Raw genomic sequence first — 27,490 nt, 5'->3', positions numbered from 1 at the left:
TCTAGGCTGGGAATCAATAATGTCAGTGCAGTTCCATGGAAGCAGAAAATCTCTATGTGGCTCCGGTCCACCCATCAATTAAACTATATGGTACTTGACTTAAAACTCTTGAATGCAATTCACTTTAACTTTTAACACTACAAAGGGAAGTTCCACACTTGAACATCTCATTCATGGAGACTCATCGGCTCCTGAGATGTGTACTCATGGGAGAATGGCACTTCATATGCCACAGCAAAATCACACACTCATTCCTCTGTCATACTGATATTAATTGCTGCATGGGGAAAATAAAATATGAAACAGTCATGATCCTAATATAAGGTGTGTGGTTTGTGTGAACAACATTTCAAAAAATTAAAAACAGACAACAGACAACAGACATTGGACAACCGGGGTGTGGATGAACCCTAAGTGACTATAATGTGTATCAAAGCATCATCATCATCTCTGATAACCACTTAGAATAGCCAAATTTGGTTACCAGTTTGGGAATCAAATAAGGCTGGACTCAGAGAACTTCTCAGGTACAGAGAAGTATATTACTTTGTCATTTTAAAAATAAAACAAAACAACAGCAACAGACTACAGTGGTACCTCGGGTTAAGTACTTAATTCGTTCCGGAGGTCCATTCTTAACCTGAAACTGTTCTTAACCTGAAGCACCACTTTAGCTAATGGGGCCTCCCACTGCCGCTGCGCCGTCGGAGCACGATTTCTGTTCTCATCCTGAAGCAAAGTTCTTAACCTGAAGCACTATTTCTGGGTTAGTGGAGTCTGTAACCTGAAGCGTATGTAACCTGAAGCATCTGTAAGCCAAGGTACGACTGTAATAAGAGACCTGTGCTCACAGCTTTCAAGGAGCTGCAGAACCTTGAAAGAGTCCGGTGACAACAAAAGCTACTCTCTCATTGCAAATTACACCTGTGGGGGCCCCATTCTGCATTGGAACTATAGTGGGGGCTAAGAAGTAAATCCCCCTTCCTTCATATGTCATGGTTCATCCCCCTGCCCTGAAATGCCTGCATACGTTTTACAAAAACCCACACAATTACTAATTCTTCCATGAACGTGGCAAGCACAGGATCGCCACTTTCCCTTCCTTTTATCTGCAGCTCTTCTGCTGTGTCTGACCTGCAGAAATTAAACAAGTGAACTAAGCATTATTCTTCGCTTTATCTCCGTGCCAAGAAAAGCTTCCCTTGCAATTTTATGCTGTTAAAGGCACAGGACCAAGGAAACAATGTGGCGGCTCTTGCCACACACCAACAGATGCATCTATTTGAGAATCTTTATCGAGGCCGAACTCTAGCACTGTCGGCAGCCTCTGAAGTCATTGTAGTCCGCTGCCAACCACCCCTGACATCCTGTCGCGATTTCAGCATGGATAATGAATGAACGGGGACATGCTGTCTCTACTCCAGCTCCCTCTCCTCATTTTGATGCAACAGCAGCCATTCTTCACCACTCACTGGCCCAGAAGCCCCTGCTGTGCCCTGTTGCTGCTGCTGCCTGGGGATTGCTGTCATGTTTCCACCCAGGAAGAAGTAGCTGCATCTGAGCGAAGTGATGGATTGCCCAGGCACTCTACGGAACACCTAGAGGTTCCATTCTCATTCTTCTTCATGAAGGGGTGTTGAAAGCGAGCTGTTCTAATTTGATTTGGGATCTGCGTTTAAGTAGCAGAGACTTCTTCAAAAAAACAATTTGGATAAAAGTGGTGCTGCAGATGGTGTGTTCCAGGAGCCCTGAACAAGAAAACAACATGCCAGTGCTATTAATTAGAAACCTCAAATGAGGTTTGCCTTGAAATTAACACCCTTTTATTGCATCTGCTTGCACCTAAACATCTGAAGAATTAAAAAGTGCTTGCCAGTCTCAGTTCCCCTGGTTCCGGAGAATGAGAGAGGTGAAAGAGAAGTTAAATCACAGCAAGGATGGAATGTGTCATACATATGCACACACACACACACACACACACACACACACACACGGCAAAGCTGTCCTATTTATGTCCCACATACCCCCTCCAAATAACTATATGCCATGGGTGAGGGTAAGCTCAGTTCACCCAGCCTACCAAGAAAACAGCAATACAGTGGTACCTTGGGTCAAGAACTTAATTTATTCTGGAGGTCCGTTCTGAACCTGAAACTGTTCTTAACCTGAAGCACCACTTTAGCTAATGGGGCCTCTTGCTGCCGCCACACCACCATGAAGTTTCTGTTCTCATTCTGAAGCAAAGTTCTTAACCCGAGGTACTATTTCTGGGTTAGTGAAGTCTGTAACCTGAAGCATCTGTAACCTGAAGCGCCTGTAACCCGAGGTACCACTCTATTCTCCTACACACTGAAAGAGCAAACGAGCTCAACTGGCAAAGCCTAAGAAAGAGTTGAACATTCCTCCATCTAGTCCTGAAGTGGAGATCAGTTCCAAGCCACTGCAACTCCAAGTCACTAGGATGCCTTGACCAGAAACTCAAAGCAGGAACTAGGTTCAGGAGTATGAATTCAATTCAGGATAGTACCTTTGCACCACCTGGTAATTATTGTCCCTGGAAACCTGGTACTCTGTGCAATGGCAAAGCTCTGGTTCTGGGAATCAGGAGGCTGGGTTCATGACTCCTCTCTCCCTGGTCATGAACCAGTTGTCTACAGGAATTTGACATTTTGCCCCACTCTCTTTTACATGGGTTAATGCACCTTGGGACTTCCTCTAGGTTTTTCTTGGTATTTGCCACCAGCCACTTATATCCTATCCCCCCCCCCCAATCCAAAGGCAGAGAGTCCCTCCTAATGGCTTAAGAGGGTAGACTGTGGGTGGGTTCTCCTCTTCCTTTCGGAATGGAGTTATTCCAGTTTCCCAGTCCCCACTTCTAATCTGGCCAGCAATGTTTATAGAGCGCAGGTGAGGGACGTGGTGCCATCCAGTGATGACTGGACTGCAGCTCCCATCATTCCTGACCGTCAGCCATACTCACTCTGGCTTTTTATAGAACATGTAGGCACTCAGGGTTGCTCTTGCTTTTTAACTGCATCATAACAGACTAGAATGTTTGCCAATGAAGTACCTTAAACACAGAAAGAGGAATGCATTGGCAGGACAAGCAATTTAGACAAAAGGAACTACAAGAGAATTTGACTATTCCACTTTGGCTCAAGCATTACATTAATTTGCAGAGCTGGTCCTAAGACTTAATTACTGGGCTAAAAAGACAGGGTGCTTCTCTCTTGACATTAAAAGACATTGACAGCATTTCCTTAGGATGGGCAGTGTCTGACACAAAGCCCCATCATGGGAAGACTGCTTTCTCTCTCTCTCTCTCTCTCTCTCTCTCTCTCTCTCTCTCTCTCTCTCTCTCTCCAGAGCTGGAATGTTTCCTATAGAAACACAAGGGCTTAGCTATTTGCCAATTTGGGATCAACACTGCCAAGACTGGGCATTAATTACCAAGGGCAGATGAGAGAGGAGAACAGGGAGAACTATCTGTCCAAACAGATATTCCTTTAGCTACCACCACTTAACTGAGTGTTGTTCAGGTGAGCAGAAAGATGCATCCTGTGCTGAAGGCACTTCCCTAGAGCACTCCTGGCCTACAATTAATCAGGGAATCAAGGGGTCAGCTCTTCTTCTTTTCTTCTGGCTTATAAGTAACAAGGGCATCTGCATGTCTCCCAAGCAGTACTAAAAACACTAAAGAGCAATTTTGTCTAGGCAGCACAGACATGGCCTTTCTCTCCTGCAGCAGGGTTCAATTAAGCTAAGGGAGCCACTGGCGGAGGAAGAGGAATGTGGGGGGGCTGCCCCTCCCACCTGCTCTGGGTGCCACGCCCTTGCAGGAGGCATGCCACGCCCCCAGGATGTGTGCCACGCACTTGCAGGCAGCACACCACACCCTCAGGACGTGTGCCAGCCCTGCCCCCACCTGCTCTCCGCCCCCTGGAGCCGGAGCATGAAGCTCCGCCACTGAAGGGAGCACTGTGGTAGCAGGTGCAGTGGTTTCTGCTCTGGTAACAAGACATTCCTACTTGTTATTACATCATGACGGGCATAATAAGCCACAAATGCAACTGTCAAATTCCCACTCAGTCAAGAAGCTCCCTGGGTGACCTTGGTCCAGTCAACATCTAAGCTAACCTACTTTACAGGGTTGAAGTGAGGATAAAATGGGGAGGGGGGGCAGTATATTTGAATGAGAAACTACCTAATTCAAACGTCTCAAACCAATATGTGAACTGAAACACAGCCACCTTCGCATTTCAGATTTTAGAATGCAGTTCTCAAACAAAACTAATGTGTTAAAAAAAAAAGGTGTTTATCAGGGGAAATTGTGCATATAACTGCATATATTGGTGAAGATAATATACAAAAATATTATGGTATGTTCAGTGCTTTTCTTCTAGAAAAATAGGTGCTGGTAGTCACCATGAAGTTGTTACAGTAAGTGCCACACTTTTAAACAACAACAAAAAGAGGTGCCGGTACTGCGTACCTTTCCCCCCTCCCACCCAATACATCTTTATTGGTTTTTAACAACAGAAATGCTTTCTTAAAGTAAAATCACAGCATAAAGTTTCAGTTTCAGTTATATACCAGTGATAGAAGACCTTCATGTAGTTTTCCTTACCCTTGAGTACCCCCTGGGGGGGGAGCACTGGGTACATTAGTCACAACTATATACAAAAGTGAGCTTCTTCAGAGAAATTCACACTAAATTGCTGCTGAATTTTCATGGTGAGTTATTTTAAAAAGAACTGAAGATTGCTGCAGAAACATGGAGAAATAAATTTAAGATTGGAAAAATGAGAAACTGAGGAAAACCAAAGTTGGCATATTCGTCTCTCCTTACCCTGAGCTCCAGTTATCTAGGATAAAAAGGTAACAAAGAAAACAAAGACATCCGATTTCTGGGACAAGTGCCAAATTCAGTGAAACTATTTGTCAGAAGAGACCTGAAGAATACCCTGGATTCCTTATGCACTTTGCAGTCTCTCCATCATACAGGTGTATCCATAGCATGTAGGTAAGGAGCTGCTCTCCCTAGATAGCCATCATAGGCAGCAGGCTAGATCCCACTGGATCCTGAACCCATGACTTGAGAATATCAAGCAGCTGTTCTTACACATTCACATGCCATCCTTACACACAAACAGCATTTGGGAGTAAGCTTTGTTGTCTGCCATTTCCTTTTCTGCTGTTCTCGGCTGTTTCAATGTTTTATATATTGATTTTTGCTGTTTAAATGTGGTCATGGATTTTAATTAATTTTATTTGACTGGCTCGGCACCCCACTTTCAGAGAGCCAACTGAAAAGCAGTATAGAAATTTCGCAAACAAGCAAACAAACATCCGTGCACCCACAAGAGCAGCTGATCAATAAATTGAAAATCCTGCCAACAGTATCCAGCCCCATCTGTTTCTAGGCCTTGCGCCCTAATAGTCCCTTACATCCTTGAGAATTTTTAAAATGTTCATAACCGTTCTGTAATGCCTTCGTAACAAAGCAAACAGCTGAAAACCATTTAACTAATAAATCCAGAGGTTTCAAATGCCTGCATTTACTTCAAGATTATTATTGTTACTATTTGGTCAAGTGCATCTGAGTTTAGAGATGGAGATAAACACCCTATTTTCCCACAAATCTACGTGATCTGTGAATTTGAATGTGCCACTTCATTTGTCTCTCTACCACTGTATAAAAGGGTAAAGAGACCCCTGACCATTAGGTCCAGTCGTGACCGACTCTAGGGTTGCGGTGCTCATCTTGCTTCATTGGCTGAGGGAGCCGGCATACAGCTTCTGGGTCATGTGGCCAGCATGACTACGCCACTTCTGGCGAACCAGAGCAGCGCACAGAAACGGCGTTTACCTTCCCACCGGAGCGGTGCCTATTTATTTACTTGCACTTCATGCTTTCAAACTGCTAGGTTGGCAGGAGCAGGGACCGAGCAACGGGAGCTCACCCCATCGTGGGGATTCGAACCGCTGACCTTCTGATGGGCAAGTCCTAGGCTCTGTGGTTTAACCCACAGCACCACCTGCGTCCCCCTACCACTGTATGAAGTGCCCTAAATGATTATCCAGAGCTAGCTTTGACTTCTCATATAGATAACTCACATAACCCATTTACAGGTCATAACATTTCTGGTGGCCTGAATGTCTGTTTCCCTTTCAAAGATTAGAAGAGAGAAAAAAGCATGCCAGGGAGCATTGGTTCTGGCTTGCACCCATGACTGAGAGGGCTGACATCACATGCACAGCGCCCTGACATCACACAACATCATGACATCACAAGCACGACATTGTGACGTCCAGCACGTGATGTTGCATGACGTCATGAGATTGCTGCTGGATATTGAGGGGGCTGAGCCCCCTCCTTAAAACTTTGGGGGTCTAAAGTTCCTCTGCCCCCAGAGCTGGCACCCTTGCCAAGGATACCTTTGATCTAGGGGCCAACAAGCTTTCAGATGGAGAAAAGTGTGGCTAGTGGGGTGAGGAGGAGGAGGAGAAGAATTTGCCAAAGCAAACCTGCAGTCAACTGAATACTCTGCCACCCAGTTATTTGCTACTAACTTAATCAAAGCTTAACTTCAAAGCAGATTGCTGCTGCATTATAGAGGAAATTGGCAGCTCTCTCTTTCAAAAGCAGGCTTGGACCATTGAACTGGAATGAAGCCAAAGACCAGGGGCTTATTAAGTCCTTTGCTTCTTATTGGGGCTTAGAAGAAGTAATGGTGTGCAGATATCTCTCTGTACTACAACCCCTGCAGGGAAAAGAAAATAAGATAATTGGGAAGGAGCAAGACTGGGCACCACCATCGATTTCAGCTGCATAGTCCAGATAAAAAGCGGCTTAGCACCTTTGGAGCTCTCAATGGTGCTGTATTGTATCATACAGCAACGCAATTTTCAGCACTTTCCCCGTGTGTGTGTGTGTGTGTGTGTGTGTGTGCTACAAGCAAAATGCATTAACTTCATAAAACCTTCTCATACGTTATTGATGTCCAATATCTGCTAAATATTCAATGTCTCAACGCCTGAAGTCAATTTTGACTTCCAATATTTGATAGACTATGCATGCTATTTAATATCTATTTGGTGATTGATTGTATTAATATTTGACCTTCAGTCATTCCTAACCTATATTCTATAGCCTACAGCAAGAGCATTTGATATTCTGCATGTAATATGCACATTCAGGAGCAATTCCATACACTTTTACCAGGGAATGATTCCAGTGGGGTTTACATCTTATTAGACTTGCACAGGATTGTGTTGTCATCCTGGCTGGTTTGAGTTATTCCAGAGTGAGACTTGAAGCACTACAAAAACCTGCAAAATCTGTTTCACCTGAGACCTTGGGAAGACAGGAAATTTGCATGAGTATCACCTCTAAGTCCCTGAAAGCCTTTTCAGAGGCAGTTTTAGGGTAGCATGACCAGTTCAGCAGTAGTGGGTACCAGAGCTGCAGGGGGCGCTGCAACAACGATGTAGATGGAGCATAAGAGACAGGGGATACCATATTTTAGCATTTCACAGGCCCCCTCTAAAATTTGAGAGCCCGAAGTCTGCCACTGGCCTGTTGACCTCCCACCTGGAAAGGTTTTTGCTTCATTTAAATTCCAATGAAATTGAGTATGACAGGATAGTTGTGAAAAAAGAAAGACCCATTAATCTTATTGAGGTCACTTCAGCCCAACTAACTTTCTTCAGATTGGAGCCACTGTTTGTTCACAGCCTAAGTAAGCAAGGGAAATTTATTGTCTGAATACACAAAATACTTTGAAGTGGATAATGAGCGAGAAAGAGAGGGGAGGGAGTTTGTTTGTTTGTTACTAGATGATTGTGGTGTTAATTACTTTGGATATTAACTTTGTTCCATGACAGCGCCCAACTTTTTTGTTCTTTAAAAAATGTTGTTTCCATTGTTAACAATTGCACAGTCATCAGAAACTAACCATGCACACTCTCAAGAGGTAGATCAAGTTGAAATCAAATTAAAAGCTCTACATTTCAAAACACACAGTCAATCCATCATACAAATTAACTGACATTGTTAGCCTTAGTAAAAACTGAATTGCACTTCCAGTCATTATTTTAAAACCAATCATTTATGTGGAGGTAATTAGTCATTTTATGGTGCCTACAGAATTTCTGATTCCATTCCTTCTGGAGATGCTGTTTGATAGTAACTTATTAAAGGGTATTTACCTCCCTACCCACACAGTCCGCAGCTGATTCGTGGATCAGATTCCGGCAGATAAATAATTTATTTAACTGGATTGCTCAAGAGCAAGACTGTGCTTGAAGCTCAAAACCCTCCACTCTCCAATACTAAATGCCAATAGGAAAAACCCACAATTTAAAACCTAGTGCTATTGAAGAGAGTTGCCCCCTCAAGAAATAGACCTTACAACTAACATTAATGATACAGTAGCTGTTGTACCACTCATCAGTGCCCTTGACCCTTCTCCATCACTTGCAGGGAGCAATACTGAAACCTTGCTTGCTAAGCAGGGTGGACCATTAACCATGAAGGTAATGTCCGGTTCTCCGGTTAAAAAATAGCAACCCATCTAACGATTTAAGCCAGGGACTGGGAATTGATGGTCTTCCAGGTGTTATTGGCCTCTAGCCAGCGGTGTGCGGTCAGTGGACTAGAGGGACTAGGCTAATCCCCTAAATGTTCCCCTGGAACCTCCTTCCCAAAGCCCAGAAAGCTTCTGCCCGGCTTAGAGAGGGAGGCACAATGCTCCAGTGAGTCCAGGAGCCCTCCTGCCTCCTTCCCAAAGCCCAGGAAGCTTCTGTCTGGTTTAAGGAGGGAGGTGAGATGTTCACTTCTGTGACCCTCCCTGCCCCACCGCATCACCCTTGCAAGCAGGTGGCTCTGGCTCTAACTGTTCTCCTTCGAAAAAATTCACCACATGCCACTGCCTCCAGCTCCCATTAGCCCCAAGAAGAACAGCCAACAGCAAGAGATTGTGGAAGTTCTAGCCCAAGAACGCCAGTTGACCACCTCTGAATGAAGCTATATTCCTGAACCCATAATATGCTGGCCAAAGGCCTGCCATCAGAATCAAAGAGCTGAGGAATCAGAGCAGGCAGCAGCTGGAGTAATCAGTCCATATGAACTCCATATGCAGATCTGGGTTTCACCCACTTCTTGGATCCAGGAAAAGAGGAACCTGTATCAATGAATGCTTCAGGCCAATGTTTCATATCTACTGGTACTACTAACCTGTCCATAGGGAAATGTGTCTCCTCCCCTTTCCGGAAGTCCGTGCTATTCTCCAGCCTGGCTAACACATCCATCCTCTTCACCATCATCTCCAGCATGTCACTCATCTTCCGCAGCACCCCTCTGGACTCCAGAGCACCCATCACTGCAGCCATACAAAAAAGCAAGAGGAAAGGACGGTAAGGACATTCTGCAGTGGTCCTCAGGAGGCAGCAGGAAAGCGTTCAGACAGGTGTGTGAAGTCGAAAGGCAATAATTGATTTTATAGTGAAAAGGATCATAGTGGGGTGTGCAGTATTGCTTGAATAATGTAATACTTTGCAGTGGGCTGCATCCAGCTAAGTGACACTTTTGTGCACTTGGGGTGTGTGTGGTCCAAATGAATACAGTGGTACCTCGAGTTACAGACGCTTCAGGTTACAGACTCCGCTAACCCAGAAATAGTACCTCGGGTTAAGAACTTTGCTTCAGGATGAGAACAGAAATCACGCGGTACCTCAGGTTAAGAACAGTTTCAGGTTAACAACGGACCTCCAGAATGAATTAAGTTCTTAACCCGAGATACCACTGTAAAAAATCCCTGTTCATGTTGATTAACTTCAACAGGTTTACTCTGAGTATGTCTAATGCTGTATACAATATTGTATATTTATTATTATATTATATTATATTATATTATATTATATTATATTCACAACATAAATAATATAAATGATTCAATATATCTAACATTTAGGCTGCAATCCCAGTGTACATGCACCTGTGTATAAGTCCCATTGAATTCCCTGGGAGTTACCTCTGAGTAAACATGCTCTGGAGTGCATTGTAGAGGTTATCAGCTTCCATCATATAATGTGTCTGTACTAAGAGCCTTTAGCACAATGGTTGAATATCAGTTCCCATTAACTCAAGGGTGAGTTGGGAGTAAATGCACCGGTACACTCAGGCACTACATTGCATGAAGATAAGATGTCATCTGCCATGTTTTATGCTGACCCCGCTTTTTTAAAAAAATGCTGACCCTACCATTTTATGCTGACTCTACCATTTTTAAAAAACAAAACCCTGCCCTTTAAACACTGGGGTGACCTGGTGAGTCACCCTGAAGCTACACCTATTGCCTTTTATTTTCTCTCTTTTAGTAATGCACAAGAGACCTTATGATGAGGTTAGAGGGCAGAGAATTAGTTCCTATTGCATAATGCTAAAACTCGTTAAACTTATCATTCCACTCTCATAGACTCCTTTTAAAGAAGGTACAACACATTTTCATTTACACAGCAGCAGGGGTTAGAGCCTGCTGAGAAGCAAACTGACACAGTTATGTAACACATATTTTGTAGCACAAAACACAGATCCACAACCAGAAGCTGAATTTCTGGATGTCCCAGACAAGCAAAGCAAACAATCACCAAGTTACAATTGTCTTGGAGTACAGATGCAATGGCAAGAAAGTATATCATAGATTTTGATGTATTTTAATGTGTCGATTGCACTTGAAATGTACTTGCTCTGGTGTGACCTGGAGTCATCAAACAGTGGTATAAGAATATCATTGGATTGGTGTGTTTCCTCCATGAAGCACAGGAACCCGATCAGTAAGAATCTTGGCTATCCTATCATAAATAGAGACTTATGGATTCATTCAGCTAAACCTTCTCGCTAACTATTTTGATTCAAGCAGAAGGCAATTCGCTACAAAGCTGAACTCCACTCACCAGGGATAACAGCCCTGTTTTTGTTTACATTGTCACTTTTCCTGGGTCGAGAGGTTTTGCTAGGGTTGCCAACTTATTTGTGAGCTCTGCTCCAGTGCCTTTAAGAGCAGCCTGATGTGCAAAAATTAAGGAGGTGACTTTTCCCTATCACTTTATAAACAAGCAAATGGGGTGGGCGGAAGTCACCTCCTTAATTTCTGTATTTTCAGCTGCTCCTAAAGGCACTGTTGCTCCCCCACATGGAATCAGGATGCCATACACCACAATACGAAACATAATTAACTATTTAACTGCCAGATTCCATTTCATTCTTCCGTGCAGGTATCCTGCCTCACTACCTAGTCCTCTCCACTCTGGCTTCAAGCCTTGGGTTTGTTAAAAAAATGGTTCCCTGTTCTGCCTTGCCAAATCACCTTAGAGATGTGCTGAGGAAGCCCTGACAGCTTCAGCATCACATACCTTGGCAGTAAACCTCATGAGGAGCCAGCAGCTCTAGCACTGCCCAAGGATGAGCTGGTAAGATGTAAGAGATTTTGTTTTAGGTAGACCTCTTGTCACTCAGATGCCTCAGGTGTGTGTATACCATCAGAAGAAGAAGAGGAGTTTGGATTTGATATCCCGCTTTATTACTACCCAAAGGAGTCTCAAAGCGGCTAACAATCTCATTTTCCTTCCTCCCCCACAAGAAACACTCTGTGAGGTAAGTGGGGCTGAGAGGCTTCAGAGAAGTGTGACTAGCCCAAGGTCACCCAGCAGCTGCATGTGGAGGAGCGGAGATGTGAACCCGGTTCCCCAGATTATGAGACTACTGCTCTTAACCAGTACTACACACTGGTAGATTTTTTGCTCTCTATCCCTCCACACTGCTTGATGTGACCTAATTATCTGGAAGCTAAATAAAGTGAAGCAGGCCAAATTAAAACCAAATTAAGCCCCTCATTGATAGAACAAAGGAGATAAAAACAACTCTCTCTTCAGGACCAACCAAAACAAGTGAGCCAAAACAAAGAAGAGAAAATTATGACTAGGCCTCAATAGGGGTTGGGGAAAGGAAGCTCTAAATGCTGCCCAGAAGGGGATCTAGACAACTTAAACAGATGTGGTCATGCAGCTAAACTTTTCTTAGTTGGGCCAGACCAAACTCAAGAGCCAGGTTTCCCCTTCTTTGCTCCCCTGCTCATGCTACCCCAAGAAACAAAACACCTCCCTCTGCTGTTCAAAACTCAGCTCCTCAAATGCTTAAGCAAATCATAAGTGGAAGTGAATTCTCAGGGCAGCCATTCACGTAAGCAGCCGCCAGGTCCCTCGAGGACTTCTCCATACATAGTTTTTATTTGAATCTTGCCTTGAGCAATCCCAAATGTTCATGAGCAGCAAAATGGTACTGAATGCACCACAATCCAGTACGGAATAAAATAAAGTCTGCCAAAAGCTTGCAATCAAAATGAAACAGGGAAAGTAGAAGGGAGAGAGCAAGAAGAAAAGTGGAATGATGGAATTATTCAAAAAAGAAATGTGTACCTAATATTAAAAAACAAAACAAACAAGCCATATAGTTCAGTGTTCTTCAACCTTGACGCCCCAGATATTTTGGACTCCCAACTTTCACAACCTCAGCCAGCTTCACCAATGATCTGGGATAATGGAAACTGCATCTAGAGAAACAAATCTGAAGAATACTGCTGTGGGATATATATAATAGCATTTGGATACAGAGTTGACTTGGGGGGTGTACACGTTGTTTTTTAAATGAACAGAAGCTCTCTGGCCAAAATCAGCAACTGAAGCTTTTGCAATCAGTCTGTTCCTCTGCAAGAGAACACCTGCCTTTTACAGGCATAGGGCTGCTGTCCTTTAAAATTGTGGAAACCCTAATCAAAACACATCCCTGTTTAGAAAAGGGATATTTGGCTATTTAAAACACAACAGTCCTCCAGGAACTGCTTCACTGAAATGAAATAATAATAATAATAATAATAATAATAATAATAATAATAATTTATTTATACCCCACCCATCTGGCTGAGTTTCCCCAGCCACTCTGGGAGGCTCCCAATCGAGTGTTAAAAACAATACAGCAGTATTGCCTTCAGATGTCTTTTAAAAGTAAGATAGATGCTTATTTCCTTGACATCTGATGGGAGGGTGTTTCACAGGGCGGGCGCCACTACCGAGAAGGCCCTCTGTCTGGTTCCCTGTAACCTCACTTCTCACAATGAGGGAACCGCCAGAAGGCCCTCGGCACTGGATCTCAGTGTCCGGGCTGAACAATGGAGGTGGAGACGCTCCTTCAGGTATACAGGACCGAGGCCATTTAGGGCTTTAAAGGTCAGCACCAACACTTTGAATCGTGCTTGGAAATGTACTGGGAGCCAATGCAGATCTCTCAGGACCGGTGTTATGTGGTCCCGGTGGCCACTCCCAGTCATCAGTCTAGCTGCCGCATTCTGGATTAATTGCAGTTTCCGGGTCACCTTCAAAGAGTTGCATACAATTAATGAAGTAAAAGAAGAGAGGTGTGAAAATCAACCCACTTTACACCCTGGCCTCAATATGCTACATATACGACAGTGCTTCCAGAGGCGAATTTAGGGCAGTGTGACTGGTTCTGCTGCACTGGGCGCTGAGCCTAGGGAGCGCCACAGCTATGATGTAGTGAATTGAGCAGGACAGAAGTCAAGAGAATTTTGGCGTCCCACAGGACACTGGTGAAATAGGAAAGACCCAAGTCTATCCCTGGTGTTCCCAACCAAGTATGTTCTATTCCCTTTCATATGAAATCTGTTCATAGGGATGGAGGAGAAATATAACTCAATTCACAGTTAAACTCAAGTATCTTCTGCCACAAGAACTGGGAACTGGTGGCCCTCCAGGTGTTGTTAGACTCCAACTCCTATCATCCCCGGCCAGCATGGCCAATGACCAGGGATGCTAGGAGTCCTACAACCAAAGATTCCTCCTCTCTGTTCTCACACATATTTTCATACCAAACATCATTTTGACGCCTCGCTCCCTATTAGGGGTGGGGAGGTGTATACCATCCAGCAATGTTACATGCTACAGCAAAAAAACCACAACCTTCATTTTGAACATATGGAAACTTAAAGGGTCATCACACCCAACCAGATTGCTGTCCCAAGTGGTTTGGTATCTAGTCGACATGTAGGTCACAAAATGTACCTTACAGGCAATGCACAGCCTGCAGGCTGCATGTTGCCCACCTCTGCCATAAATCAGCTTCGAGATGGAAGATTTCTCATATTCTCTAACTTCAAGGTTAATCAGAGCAGTTTCGTTTGCTGGGAAAGACAAGCAACCACCAATCCTCAGAGACTTGCATGGAGAACAGGCCACCACGTTGTGCTTATGTGGGCTTTAATATATTGTATTTCCAGTATATATACAACACAAACCCATTACCAGTAGAACTTCCCCAAGGGACACTAGCAACTTGCAGCTCTCAGCATTGCAAAGACCTGCTCCAGGCTATGTCCTTGTTCATACATCATTTGTAAAATCACACATTCACTTTCTGCTCCAGACTCTCTTTATCTGGCATATGGCAGTGATGTATGATGCAGAAGTGACACCATTAAATTATCTGAATCCCAGGTAGAACTTTTTGTATGTTATATAAACAATAACTGCTGAAAGAAATGAACACGGTGGTTGGAACTGCACAAAATACGCACTCTCAATAGCAAAATAATTCACTCCATGCCAGTCATGTACTTGCATATACAAACACTACATTTCTCAGACGCGGTCAAGGCACAGAGGTGGTGGGGGGAGGCAGGAGCAATGGCAGATGGCTGCAGAAGAAAGCATTATTACATTCATATTTCACCTTTACTCCAAGGAGCTCAAGCTGCTGTACATCGGTGTTCTTCAACCTTGCGTCCCTAGGTGTTGTTGGACTGCAACTCCCATCCATCTCCAGACAGCTTAGTCAATGGTAAGGGATGATAGGAGTTGTAGTCCAACAACATCTGAGGACCCAAGGTTGAAGGACACGGGTATACATAGTTCTCCATGCTCAACCATACCCCTTTTATGCTTATGACAAGCTTGTAAGGTAGACTATGTTCTTATTCTCGCAGAGGAAGTCACTGGTCCAAGGTCAGCCAGGGAGCTTCTTGCGATCTGAACCGGGTCCAACACTACACTACTCTGAACACTGCACTGCATCTACACCTCACCTCTTCTCTCCTTACCTGCTCACCTGCTCCTACCCTAAACCCTTGTGGAATAGGATTCAGGGCAGAGTGCAACTGTCCTGTCCACCTCCATGAATGCAAGCACCTCTCTTTTCTCCATAGAGATTTTTAGAGCCATATCAATCCCATAAACGCAAGTATTCCATGATCAGATTGATACAACAAACTTATCAATTCTATACCAGTTATAATCTGGGAGTAGTTACCGTATTTTTCGCTCTATAACACGCACCCGACCATAGCACGCACATAGTTTTTAGAGGAGGAAAACAAGAAAAAAAAATATTCTAAACGAAACAGCGGATGTATGATTTTTGTGGTTCATGCTGTGGCCACGGGCATGTGATCTGACAGTGAATTTGGAGTAGCCCAATGCAAAAATCCTGAGGATCCATGTAGATCCATGCTTTGTAACCACGTTTTTGCACCACTGCGGCCCCAGGCAACAGTGGGTGCGTGATTTTTTTGGTGCAAGCCATAGCCATGGACATGCTATGTGATCTGATGGTGAATTTGGGGTGACCCAGTGCAAAAATCCTGAGGATCCATGTGGATCCGTGCTTTGTAACCATGTTTTAAGTGGGGAGGGAAGGAAAAGCACTCAAGGGACAAGGAACATGCATGGGGTGGGTGGAGAAGGATGCTGTTAATAATGCAGAAGAGGGGTATAAGAGGAGAAGGCTCCTCTCCTCTCCCGCTTTGCTCCTTTAAAGCAAGCTGGCTCTCTGTCCCTCTCTCCTCCCCACTCAGCTGCTCTTCTCCCGCTTTGCTGTTTCAAAGCAAGCCACGGAGGAGGGAAGGAAGGGGAACCATGGATCCTCTGCTCACGACTGTAGCAGATCCCCCCGCCATCTGTAGGCATTCCCTCCATAACACGCACAGACATTTCCCCTTACTTTCTAGGAGGAAAAAAGTGAGTGTTATGGTGCAAAAAATACGGTATATGGTTGCTACTTAGATTCATAATATGTGACACCTATATCATACCCCTCAATTGCCCTGATTAAATTGGGACATCCTGTTTTGGGGGGCACCATGTGCTCAGCATGGCACCCCCAAATGCACAAGATTGCAACCTCACATGGGTCCCGTGACTTGTGCAGGAGCGCAGCTGGGAAGATGCATGTCCCAGCTTCCGGCTTCAACATATTGGAGGGTGTGTTATATAAAGAGGCAGTTGCCTGTAGCCTTCAACTGAAAAACCCAACCAAGAATCAAGTCAGGACTTCCAATTCATGGGTGTGCTCTCATTCATTGCAGTGGCTGGAAGAGGGAAGGCCAGTTCCCCACTGGCCCTTAAAAATAAAGGGAAAAAGAAGAGACCACCCCCCCTTGTAGTTACTGTACAAGTCAAACCTGAGCCATCTAAATCATTGGCATTGAAAACAGATACCAGAGCTATCCTTGGAGAGCTTTTTGGAGACAGAGAGAGGCTGAGTCCTTGCTTCCTTTGTAGAGCATGGAGCAAAGCATTTCATCCTGTTCTCAAAGCAATGAAGTAGTTAGATACACTAGCATCACTGCCCACAGGATACTCCTAGAGATTGGGGGAGGGGGAATATGCTTGGGCTGCTTCTCGCTGCAATTCCACCCAACCCAATGCTTCCAAACTTGCTTTGTGCATTTGAACACAACTCCCAATCAGATGCCATGCTTCTTCAGATTTGGCAAAGGACTTTTGGTGTGCAAAAAGTGTGCAAAACATTGTAAATGTTGTACAAAAGATGACTAGAAAATGTGCATCTTATGGATGTAAGTCAGACAGTGAGTAACAAATAGAGGATTGTGGCTGGATGCGTTTAAAAGTGTGTATTTTATGTAAAAAATGTGTAGAAAATATACACAATGGGACAGGACAGGACAGAATGCAACAGGATGGAGCACACCTATGATCAAAAGGTGATGGAGTTGAGAAGGGCCATAGCTCAATGGCTGAGCATTTGCTTTGCATAAAGAAGGTCCCGGGTTCAGTCCTCACATCTCCAGGTAAGAGTGAGAGTGACCCTTGCCTGATACCCTGGGAAGCCACTGCCAGTCAGTGTAGACAATATGGAGCTAGGTGGACCGTGGACCAATAGGTCTGACACAGTTCCTATGAGTTGCTGATCATCTCATTTCCATGTGCTCCTCCTACCCTGGGAGATCCCATAAAACTGCTCCTTTGAGGCTATCTCCAAGTTGCTGCTGGCAATTTTGTTATTTTGTGTTCAGAACCAGAGCATTCAAACACAGAAAAAAGCCCAGAGGATTTGAATAATCCATTCCTGTAGCCACACCTTTTTTGGAAAGCACTTTGGAGACTGGAATTGGCACAGTGCTCTGTGCTGGATTACAGAGGGAGAGCGAGCAAGCAACCAGCTATTAATTATACAATAAACGTGCATCCAGCTAAAAAGTGACTGCTCGCCTGAAGGGCTAAGCACAGCCACTGCTTCTTTGCTGCCTCCTTTTGTGTCTATATTATAACCACCAAATCTGGACCCATTCCCAGGTACTGGGGAACGAGAATAATAGTCCCCAGCAGGCAGAACATTCAAAAAAGAAAGTCCATGGAAACAGAATCAACTTGCAGCTGAGTAATTGAGGGTGACCCCCGACACTGTATTTTATTAAAGTTTCAGATCTGCCAAAATTTCTGCTGTGGGCTTTAGTGAGGACTCTGAGATTATGAAGAAATTCAGAAAAGGGGCTGACTAAGGAGAAGAGGAAGGCGGGGAGTCTGAATGGAAGAAGGGCACCGACACCAGGGAGCACCATAAAAATGCTGCAAGTGAGTTATTAAACTAATGAATGAACACCATAAAAGCTGAGCTGAACATTCCCCGGGAAATTGGTGTCTAATTGGTTGAGGAGATTTGCGCAATGCAAATTAGAAGGAAGATTCTTGTTAAATTTTCCACATTCCAGTTGGATAACATGCATGGACCATTTGTAAATGTCCTGCTATGGGAAGGGCATCTGCCTTAAATTCTATTTCAGAAAGGTTCCTTGCCTCTCTCTCCTGCATTTGCTTAGCAAGTGTGTCTGGCCCATTCATTGGATTTACCCATATGGGAATGCCTCATAATGAAGTCTACTGCATGTTGTTATCATGTTTTGATATGTGTTCAAAATATCAGTTGGTATTGATGAAGTGTAAGGAAAGACGGATTCTCATACTAAATTTCTTCGCTCGGGTGTCTTTGCGCACACAGTCACAACTGCTGGACAAAGTACCAGTGAACATGTGGTACATGTCCAGAATTCTGCAGTGATTTCCACAATAATGTATAGCACTGCACAGAAATAGTTGCAAAGAGGGATTGGCATTTGTTTGATTCATATGACTGTGTACACGGGAATGGATTCTCATGGAGAAAATTTAGCCTGCTATGATGGTGTAAACTAGAAGCCAGAAAAAGACTGCATTGTGCTTTGAAAGCAGTACAGGAAGTATGGGCTACACCACTGGTTCCCAACCTTTTTTTGACCATGCCCCACCTAAGCATTTCTAAAATCCTGATGCCCACTCCCATGACATATAATTCTTATTATTCAAAAAGTGAACTCCTTTTCACGTGGAGGAAGTCTAAAAGGCCATTCATTGTTAATAACTCATTCTCGAATTGCCCCCGCTTAAAAATCAAATCCCCCCCCCCCCGTGTGTGGCATGTGCCCCATGCTGGGAACCATGGGTCTACACAGAGGCAGCCATAATTTCTATGTACAAATCCCCCTGAGAGTGATGGAATGTCATCCTATCCTGTGGCTTTGAGGGGAATTTGTTGTATTGCATTGCATTGCTGTATTGTGTGGCGTACGGATGTGAACAGAAACAGAGGCTGTGCCGCAACCCTTAAATGACCTTGTAAACACCTTTATTTATTTTTTACCTCTGTGTTTTTCATGCCAAATTTTGAAGACTTGAATATACACAACAGTGGGTTGAGATGGCTTTAATATCAACCCTGTTTGACACTTGGACAGAGCAGTTTTTAATGGGCCTGTCCATTCATAACTCATCTCCAGGGGCTTGGATGATAAAGGAGACCCTCCTCGACTCACACTAGATATGGACTTGCTGGACTGAGAGTTCAGGCTCTGGGAAAAGTCTCACATAGGGAGTGGAGGGGCAAGGAAAGTAATTTTGTCACAGGAGCAGAAATGGAAGAGTATCTCCTTGCTGACTGCTCTCAGGGTCAAAGTGAAGTTGAACTTAAAGTTCTTTTGTTAGACTTTTCAGCACAAAATTGGTGTGGTGAAACTGACCCCAAATAACTTTTGGGGTTGGGTTGTCTCCACCACCCCACTCCTCATGAAGCCCCCTGGGAATGATATAGCCTAGTTCCCATAGTACTTATGGGAAATAAAATGGCAGCCTCTAGCAGCAGCAGCTGTTGCAAGACCCCAGCTTGCCCCCAACAAAACACCCAGTTGTATCCCTCATGTCACTGCTTGTGAATGGCAAACTGAAATGGAGGAAAGAAGATTTTGATTCAGCCCTAAGTCACACTGACACACTCAAGGACCCATAAAGCTTGAATCCATGGCCAGGCCTTACACTTATACTATGGGTAGGCAAACTAAGGCCCGGGGGCCAGATCCGGCCAGTCGCTTTCTAAATCTGGCCCGCGGATGGTCCGGGAATCAGCGTGTTTTTACATGAGTAGAAGGTGTCCTTTTATTTAAAATGCATCTCCGGGTTATTTGTGGGGCATAGGAATTCATTCATATTTTTTTTCTAAATATAGTCCAGCCCCCCACATTGTCTGAGGGACAGTGGACCGGCCCCCTGCTGAAAAAGTTTGCTGACCCCTGACTTATACAGTGGTAGCTCACAAGACGAATGCCTCGCAAGACAAAAAACTTGCTAGACGAAAGGGTTTTTTGTTTTTTGAGTTGCTTCGCAAGACGATTTTCCCTATGGGCTTGCTTCGCAAGACGGAAACGTCTTGCAAGTTTGTTTCCTTTTTCTTAACACCGTTAATACAGTTGCGACTTGACGTCGAGGAGCAACTCATAGCACGCGGTGTGGTAGCCTTTTTTGAGGTTTTTAAAGACTTTGGTGATTTTTGAAGCTTTTCCAAAACTTTCCCGACACCGTGCTTCGCAAGACAAAAAAAATTGCAAGACGACAAAACTCGTGGAATGAATTAATTTCGTCTTGCGAGGCACCACTGTACTGTGCAAGAAAACACCAAGCACATCTCTTCCAGCCACAGAAACAGGGGCAACCAAACCTCTATGCTTGCTTCCTAAAATCCTGTAAATTTAAGCTTTTGTCTTTTCCCCAAAGACAATCTTGCTTGCTATAGCAAATCACCCACGTTGCACCGCACAGTCAGAAAATTGATTTGTTCCTTTAAATAAAATTATACCAAAAGGAAATGTTTAAAAAAACAAAAACCTGACTCCATCCTTTTGCTCAATTTTTTTCCTTTCATGGATCATTTTCCATGCTAGGGACTGGGGGTGGTGGAGGTGGACCACATTATCACCTGCCGTTCCCAGCAGAGAGGTGCAGCTTTTCTCTTGCAGGAATTCTCTGTGCTCACTCACTCGCTCGCTCTCATTCTCTCTCTCTGTATTTCCCCCCAGGGGCTTATGAAGAATAACAAGAGATCTATGACAAATTTGGCAACAATTATTATGGCATCTTTCAGAAAGTTTGCTGTTGCTGATTGCATATGCTGATGCAAGTCTTTGATATAATGCTGAAGCTAGAATTAAGTTGTCCTAAAACGAGAGCTGATTTCTGGACACCTGCAGAACGAGAGCTCAGTTAACTGAAAATTAGTAAAGAGACAGTGAGGGTGGGATATATATATATATATATATATAGAGAGAGAGAGAGAGAGAGAGAAAGAGAGATGGGAGGGGGGAGCTTTTCCTACCCCAGTTAGTGTGGGATGTAACATCACTGAAGCAGTCAAATACAACATTTCCTGTTTGTCCAGAGAATGGACACACAGGGAAATGTTGCTCCAGCCAGGAGGACTTCCTGTCACACCTGGTCTGGAGCATCTTCCACCTGCATGTAACCAGGTAGATGGCTGTGACCCTGGCAGATCCTACACAGTGAATGAAGAGACCACACCAAGACCTCAAGGGTACGGATGTGAAAAACATGCACACAGATTTCCCCAGAGAGATTCTACCTGGCCTATGGCATGACCTCACCCATGTAGAAAGAGCATTGGCTAGAAATGGCCCAGTTTTAAATGAGAAGATACAATAATGGAGAAATCAAAAGCAAAAGTAGACATCTGAGAGAGCACCACTAATTAAGCTGGGTTAGGGGGGAAATCTCCTAATGAATATGGATAATAAACAAGGGTAGGCAAGAAAATACAAGTAAAAACCATGCATTAAATTAATTGGAGTTTGCTGAAGAATGACAGCTTTCCCCCCATGAAAGGTGGCTGCTCTTTAAGACAATTAATGAATAGGGCAGAGATTTTCATATGGTACTTTGAAATAATGACCATAATCAATCACCTCTCACTATCTCAGGAGATGCGGCAGCAAACACGGAGGAGGTTTGAGGCAGCTACTTATGAAGCTGCAGAGAGGCACAGATCTAAGTAATTAGAAGTAATAGGATGAAAGAAAAACTGGATGGAGACAACTCCAGAACCCAATGCTTTATTGAAATATGTGGCATTTTTCTCAGGGAAGAAGAGAAATGCCAATCTAGCTGGAGAACTGTAGGGTGGGAAAGAACCCAAATCTCCTCTTATCTGAATCTGCTCTGCTGAGACAAAATTCTCAGCACTCAACATTTCCTATAACAGATTAATTCAGTCACTTCAACATATAGTGTACCATGAGGAGATAATAGGAAAAGCTTACATGCACCATGCATATAATCAGCCTGTTAATGGAGGAACTGATATTGTAATTTGCACGACTTCAGGTCCCATGGGGAATCTGTTCCTAGCTCCATGTTAGAGCATCTGCAGATGTTCCCAAATTCAATCCCCAGCATCCCCTGGTAGTGCTGGGAGAGGCCTCCTGTCTGAAATCCTGGAGAGCTGCAGCCAATCAGAGTAGACAATACTGAGCTAGATGCACCAATGGACAGACTCGGTATAAGATAGATTTGCATGTTCCAATACAAAAATAAAATATGACATATATTTCCTTTTTAAAGCAAGCATCAGACACTACCTGAAGATATCCATCCTGTGAACCTTGGGGTGGGTGTTGAATGGTTTCTTTAAATGTAAAGGTTCATCATTGTTCCACTCCATGTGTATGTCTTTAAGAGGCCAGAACAAGGGCCAGAGCAAGATAACGAGACCCAGCTTTACAGCTGTGAAACATAGCAGGTGCTGCTGAGTTGTACTGATTAAACTATGTCAGCAATTGGGTAGAGTATATAAGGAGCAGCACCTAGCTCTCCCATTACCCTGGGGGATGGGTTGGTGGTTGGGTCATGTTTGTTTGTTAATATATTTAGTGTAAATGGAGTTTTTGTTTTTCTTATTAAAACCTTCTTTAAGTACTTTTTGAGTCCTTTCTTTTTAATGCATGATCTCCCCAGCAAGCTCTCTGCAGTGTTACTATACTGCAAATAGCCAACAGTGGGAAGATTAGCAGCATTCAACTTTCAACACTGAAAAGTAGCAGGTCTATGGTAGAGGAGAGATACTAGCAGCTCCCATTTCCATATGGGAAGCAGAAAGGCTACCTGCCTCCAAACCTGCTGGCCTCCGGAAGCATCCCTGTCTCATAAAGCAGTTCCCAGTGAAACTGTACAATGAGGCTGCAGGAAAATGCCCACTGATATCCAGGGTTCTGCTCATGTAAGGAGGATGGGCAGAGCCAGAGCAGGCCTATGAGTGGCTCTGACCAGCACCATACCAGTATCTCAGCTCTTGATCTCAGTTACTGCACAATTTCCTGGTTGCCTGGGATATTCATTTCAGCGCATCACATGTCCATGTTGCCCTTCCTCAAGGGATCTCATTTTTTGACAAAAACAACCCTGTAGGGTGGGTTGCTTGAAGGGATGTGGGTGCCCCTGTGGTCTAAACTACAGAGCCTAGGGCTTGCTGATCAGAAGGTTGGCGGTTCAAATCCCCACGATGGGGTGAGCTCCCGTTGCTCAGTCCCTGCTCCTGCCAGCCTAGCAGTTCGAAAGCACATCAAAGTGCAAGTAGATAAATAGGTACTGCTCCAGCGGGAAGGTAAACGGCATTTCGGTGCGCTGCTCTGGTTCGCCAGAAGCAGCTTAGTCATGCTGGCCACATGACCCGGAAGCTGTCTGCGGACAAATGCTGGCTCCTTCGGCCAGTAAAGCAAGTTGAGCGCTGCAGCCCCAGAGTCGTCCGTGACTGGACCTAACAGTCAGGGGTCCCTTTACCTAGGGTGGGTTGCACTGAGAAAAAAATAAGTTGCTCAAGTCTATCCAGTGAACTTCATGATTAAGAGAATATTGAAACCTGGGTCTTTTACATCCATCCATCCATCACCACAACAAGCTATCTTTACTACCAGCACACAGCTTGGTTATTCTTGGGTTCTGAATCTCCAAGTGGAGATTCAGGATGGTGCTGTATTGTACATCCTACTGATGGGAACTCCACCCCTCCACCACTGTCTGTTTTGCACAGAAACCACCAGTTATTTCATCCAGAAAGCGAATTATTACACCACTGTGGCTTACAAACCTCATGTTTATAAATGCTGTTCGTCTTTGAATGGGACAATGTGATTGCAAAACACAGGCAGATACGACTGGCCAAGCACTCTGGGGGAAGGTGAAAATTTCTAAGATAGGTCTCTAATCAATCTAATTTAACATGGGTGGAGAATCATTCCAAACTGCAGCATCAGCAGCCTATTCCAATGAAAAATGTGTCTGCTGAGCCTCTTTGAAATATGGATAGCTCTTTAGCAGAAGTTCATTCCACCTATTAATTCCACGCCATTGCTAATTGTGGCCATCTTTGATGCTTCAGAGGAAGAAAACAACTCATCTGGTAATGAACGGAGGAGAAGGAAGAACAGCCACCTTTCTAATCCTAACAGACCTCTGTAGCTTGAAAAGGATCCATAGCCAGTTATTATTTTAAGCTTTGCAGGGTGTTAATGGACCCTCCCTCCAAAGGCAGATCTTTTAAAGAGGCCGCTCCTTGCCTTCATTTCAGAAATGAGATAACCGCATGAGTGCTGCAAGCACTGACCTTTTCTCTGAGTGGCATGACACATTATGTGAAGCTGTGGAAAAGCTGGGAGAGTGATCAGCACACCTTCTTTCCATACTTTTAGCTAATCAACAGGGGTGCAAGGGATGCCCAGTTTCCCTGTGGTGAGCTGAAGAACTTTCAAATGCTTGCCACAGGGAGGTGTGCATCTTTTCCCTTTACATGATATTTGGACATACAAAAAGTAGAAGAACAAGTCACCTTCATATTAGTGATGTGCACTGGTTGCAGGAAAACGCCAAATTCCCAGACAAAGTGGAATGCCTCAGAGAGATTCTGAGTTTGTCAGAGGTGAAGAATAATTAGTGAGGTGACACCAGTCAAAGCAGGACCCCTGAAGTGCTTTCTGATACCTCGGTGATCCATTTTTTTAAAAGAAAAATCCTACACACAAGCATCTGATGAAAGGGAAAGCAGGGGCATCTCAGTAAATTTTGTGGCCTGAGGTGAAAGATAAAATCGTGTTTTGCCCACCCGCATTTCACACACAGAGTCCAAACAGATTTGAAATTGAATCTTACTTTACCAGTGGAAATGGTATCCTCCATTGTACCTCAGGGCAGCAGGCTAGCTTTGAGGACTCGGGGGAATCATGTCGGGAGGGAGAACTTCTGCCATCCGCTACAATATTCTGCCTGAGGCAGCTGCCTCACTTTGCCTAGTGAAAGGGCTGCTCCTGGAATAAAGTGATGTCTTTGACCTTACTATAATGCCAGGGTAGGGTGATGGGGAAAAGCAGAACAAACACCAGATTGGGAGAGCTCCATTGTGAATTACAGGTCAAGTTCATAAAAGGAAGGAATTATGTCACCAGAAAATGAGGCCCTGTTAGTTCCCTGCATTCATTTTAAAGGTACCTTTAAAAAGCCCCTGGACCTATTGGTCTGCTTTCTGACAGGGTTCGTATCCATGGGCATATCCCACATAACTTATTACCCACAAAACTCTATGGCAGTTATGTTATTCCTTTTCTACCACCACAAAACTGTAACAACAGCCCTTTGGGAAAACCACTGCAGCTTAGCCTTCTGAATGGCTCAGATTCATGCCCTCAGAAGGAATGACATTGCCTACACATTTTATCAAATACCCATTATTGTTTTAGTTATGGGTTCTTTCTCTTTTCAAAAGCAAAAACTAAAAAAAAAAAAAAACTTTAAAATGAGCCCAGTACAAAAGCGCCTAATCCTATTTGCCTATAATTTGACAGGCTTTATCCACTATGGAAAGTTAGTACGCTTGCAAATTTCACCAACTTCTGTCAAAAGTTTTAAAAATGATAGCCCTTTTTTAATTTTCTGATTGTGAATCGGGGGGAAGGAAAGAGAACTTAAGACAGTCTCCAAGCTGAATCGGGCCATTTACAACATGCCTTGGACCAAGGTGGGTCATTTTCCAAAGCATCAAATCAGGGTGCAAATTGAAACACGTACTTAGTTCACATCCCTTCAGCATAGCTACTTTTGCTACTTTTCAAAACATGCAAAGCCATTCTCTAACCCTGTTCATATATTGTGCCCTCCCTCTCTCCAAATTGCCTGTGGATTTATTAGCCCATAAGAGTGACCTACTCACAGGAGCAGTATAATTAAATGAGATGGGAACCTGAGCAGTTATCCAAGGATTTCACATTTCTTCTGTCTGGTTTCCTACCTTTTGCATGAGAGCTCTCCATCCATGTTAGGCACATAGGAAGGTGCCTTATACCTGCTTAGAATTAGTCCATTAAGCCCAATATTGTCTACTCTGACTATGCATGGCTCTCTATCTTCTCAGGTGGTCTTTCTCACTGCTGCTACCTGACCCTTTAAGTGAGAAGCTACTTGGGATCTTCTGCATGCAAAAAAAAAAAAAGCCAAACTACCTCTAAGCTGTTTTGCTACTATAGTTCAAAACCAAGACACTGACAGGGAGCCTGTCCTCCTCCTGCTTAATCAAAACAATTCCTAGGCATCAAACCATCCCCACTGACATTTACAATGTAATTACACAATATTTCACTGTTGTTCTTAGCATGGGTGGCTTGCTTTTGTTTCTATTACAGGGAAATATTCTTGTTTACTTGTCCTGTAATAGCAAGCTGCTTTAACAGGAAGAAGGGAGTTTGTTCAGAGATGGAGTTATTGCTTGAGTCCACAAAGAATACCAGCTGAATTCATTATCACACACAAAAAGTTAGTGTACTAGGAGTTCCATCCCACCTCCGCAATTACAGCTAGCTCAGAAAATCACCCGCAAAAATCCACTATTTTCTTGAAGAGGCAATTGCATCTGCTGCATCAACTGGCTACCGTGCTTCTTATCTACAGCAGGATGGAAACTCAAAGTTTGTGTGAGCAACATTGTTTGCGTCTCGTCAGAGCAGCCCTGCTGGATCCATTTAGATCAAGGTCTATAAAATCCAGCAATCTGTTTCCAGCTGTGACCAGCCGGGAGCTCCTGGAAACTTACAAGCAAAACACAAAGGAATGTCTCCACCTTCTTGTTTGTCCAAAACATCTGATATTAAAAAGTTACCGTATATGCTGCTAAAATGGGAGTTCCATCTAGCTATCACAGTAATAGCCAGTGAGAAATCTACCCTCTGTTTGCTTGTTACTCTATCCCCATATTTTTGCCTACATCATCAATTCTGGTTTTTTTAAAAATAATTTTTATTAACCAGCCAATCAAATCAAATTAAATCACATCACATAAATTCCGAATTACAAAGCCGAATTTTAAATTTTGTTGGGGGGACCCATATTTCAAGATCCGAAGGGGGATTCTGATCATCTTCTTGCTACTGCATTAATGTCCAAATCAGACCAAATCAGTCCAAACAGAGTTCATAATTCTACCCAGTCTTATCTTGCTATTTCCACATCACATCTTGTTCATATATTTTCTCTTTTTTCTTTATGATCTCTTCTGATAGTATCCTTAAGCCGATGAACACCAATATTAATCCTGTGTGAATTTTCCCGTTCTTCCATTCCTCAAATCGAGATGGTTTCCATATATCATCGCCTTCATAGATAACATCACTCTTTCCATCATTAATCTCGCAAAACTGTCGCTCTTAAGTCCCCCTGAGGAGTTTCACCCACAATATAAAAGCAGCTCTATTTCTCTATTTCTCCTCCC

General features: G+C 43.8%; 1 protein-coding gene across 1 annotated transcript in view; it reads right to left on the bottom strand.

Moving 5' to 3' along the window:
• MGAT5B (alpha-1,6-mannosylglycoprotein 6-beta-N-acetylglucosaminyltransferase B) overlaps positions 1–27,490 on the bottom strand; it is a 171,806-nt gene that overhangs the window by 94,465 nt on the left and 49,851 nt on the right. Inside the window, exon 3 of the mRNA XM_083487519.1 lies at positions 9,239–9,383. Within this exon, the coding sequence (XP_083343645.1) occupies positions 9,239–9,383 (145 nt within the window). The remainder of the gene's footprint in view (positions 1–9,238; positions 9,384–27,490) is intronic.

The sequence above is a fragment of the Podarcis liolepis genome, assembly GCF_965112155.1.
Source record: "Podarcis liolepis genome assembly, chromosome: 2".
NCBI lineage: Eukaryota > Metazoa > Chordata > Lepidosauria > Squamata > Lacertidae > Podarcis > Podarcis liolepis.
Note: the sequence above shows the minus strand (reverse complement) of the source record. Positions and strands in the feature narration are given on the sequence as shown.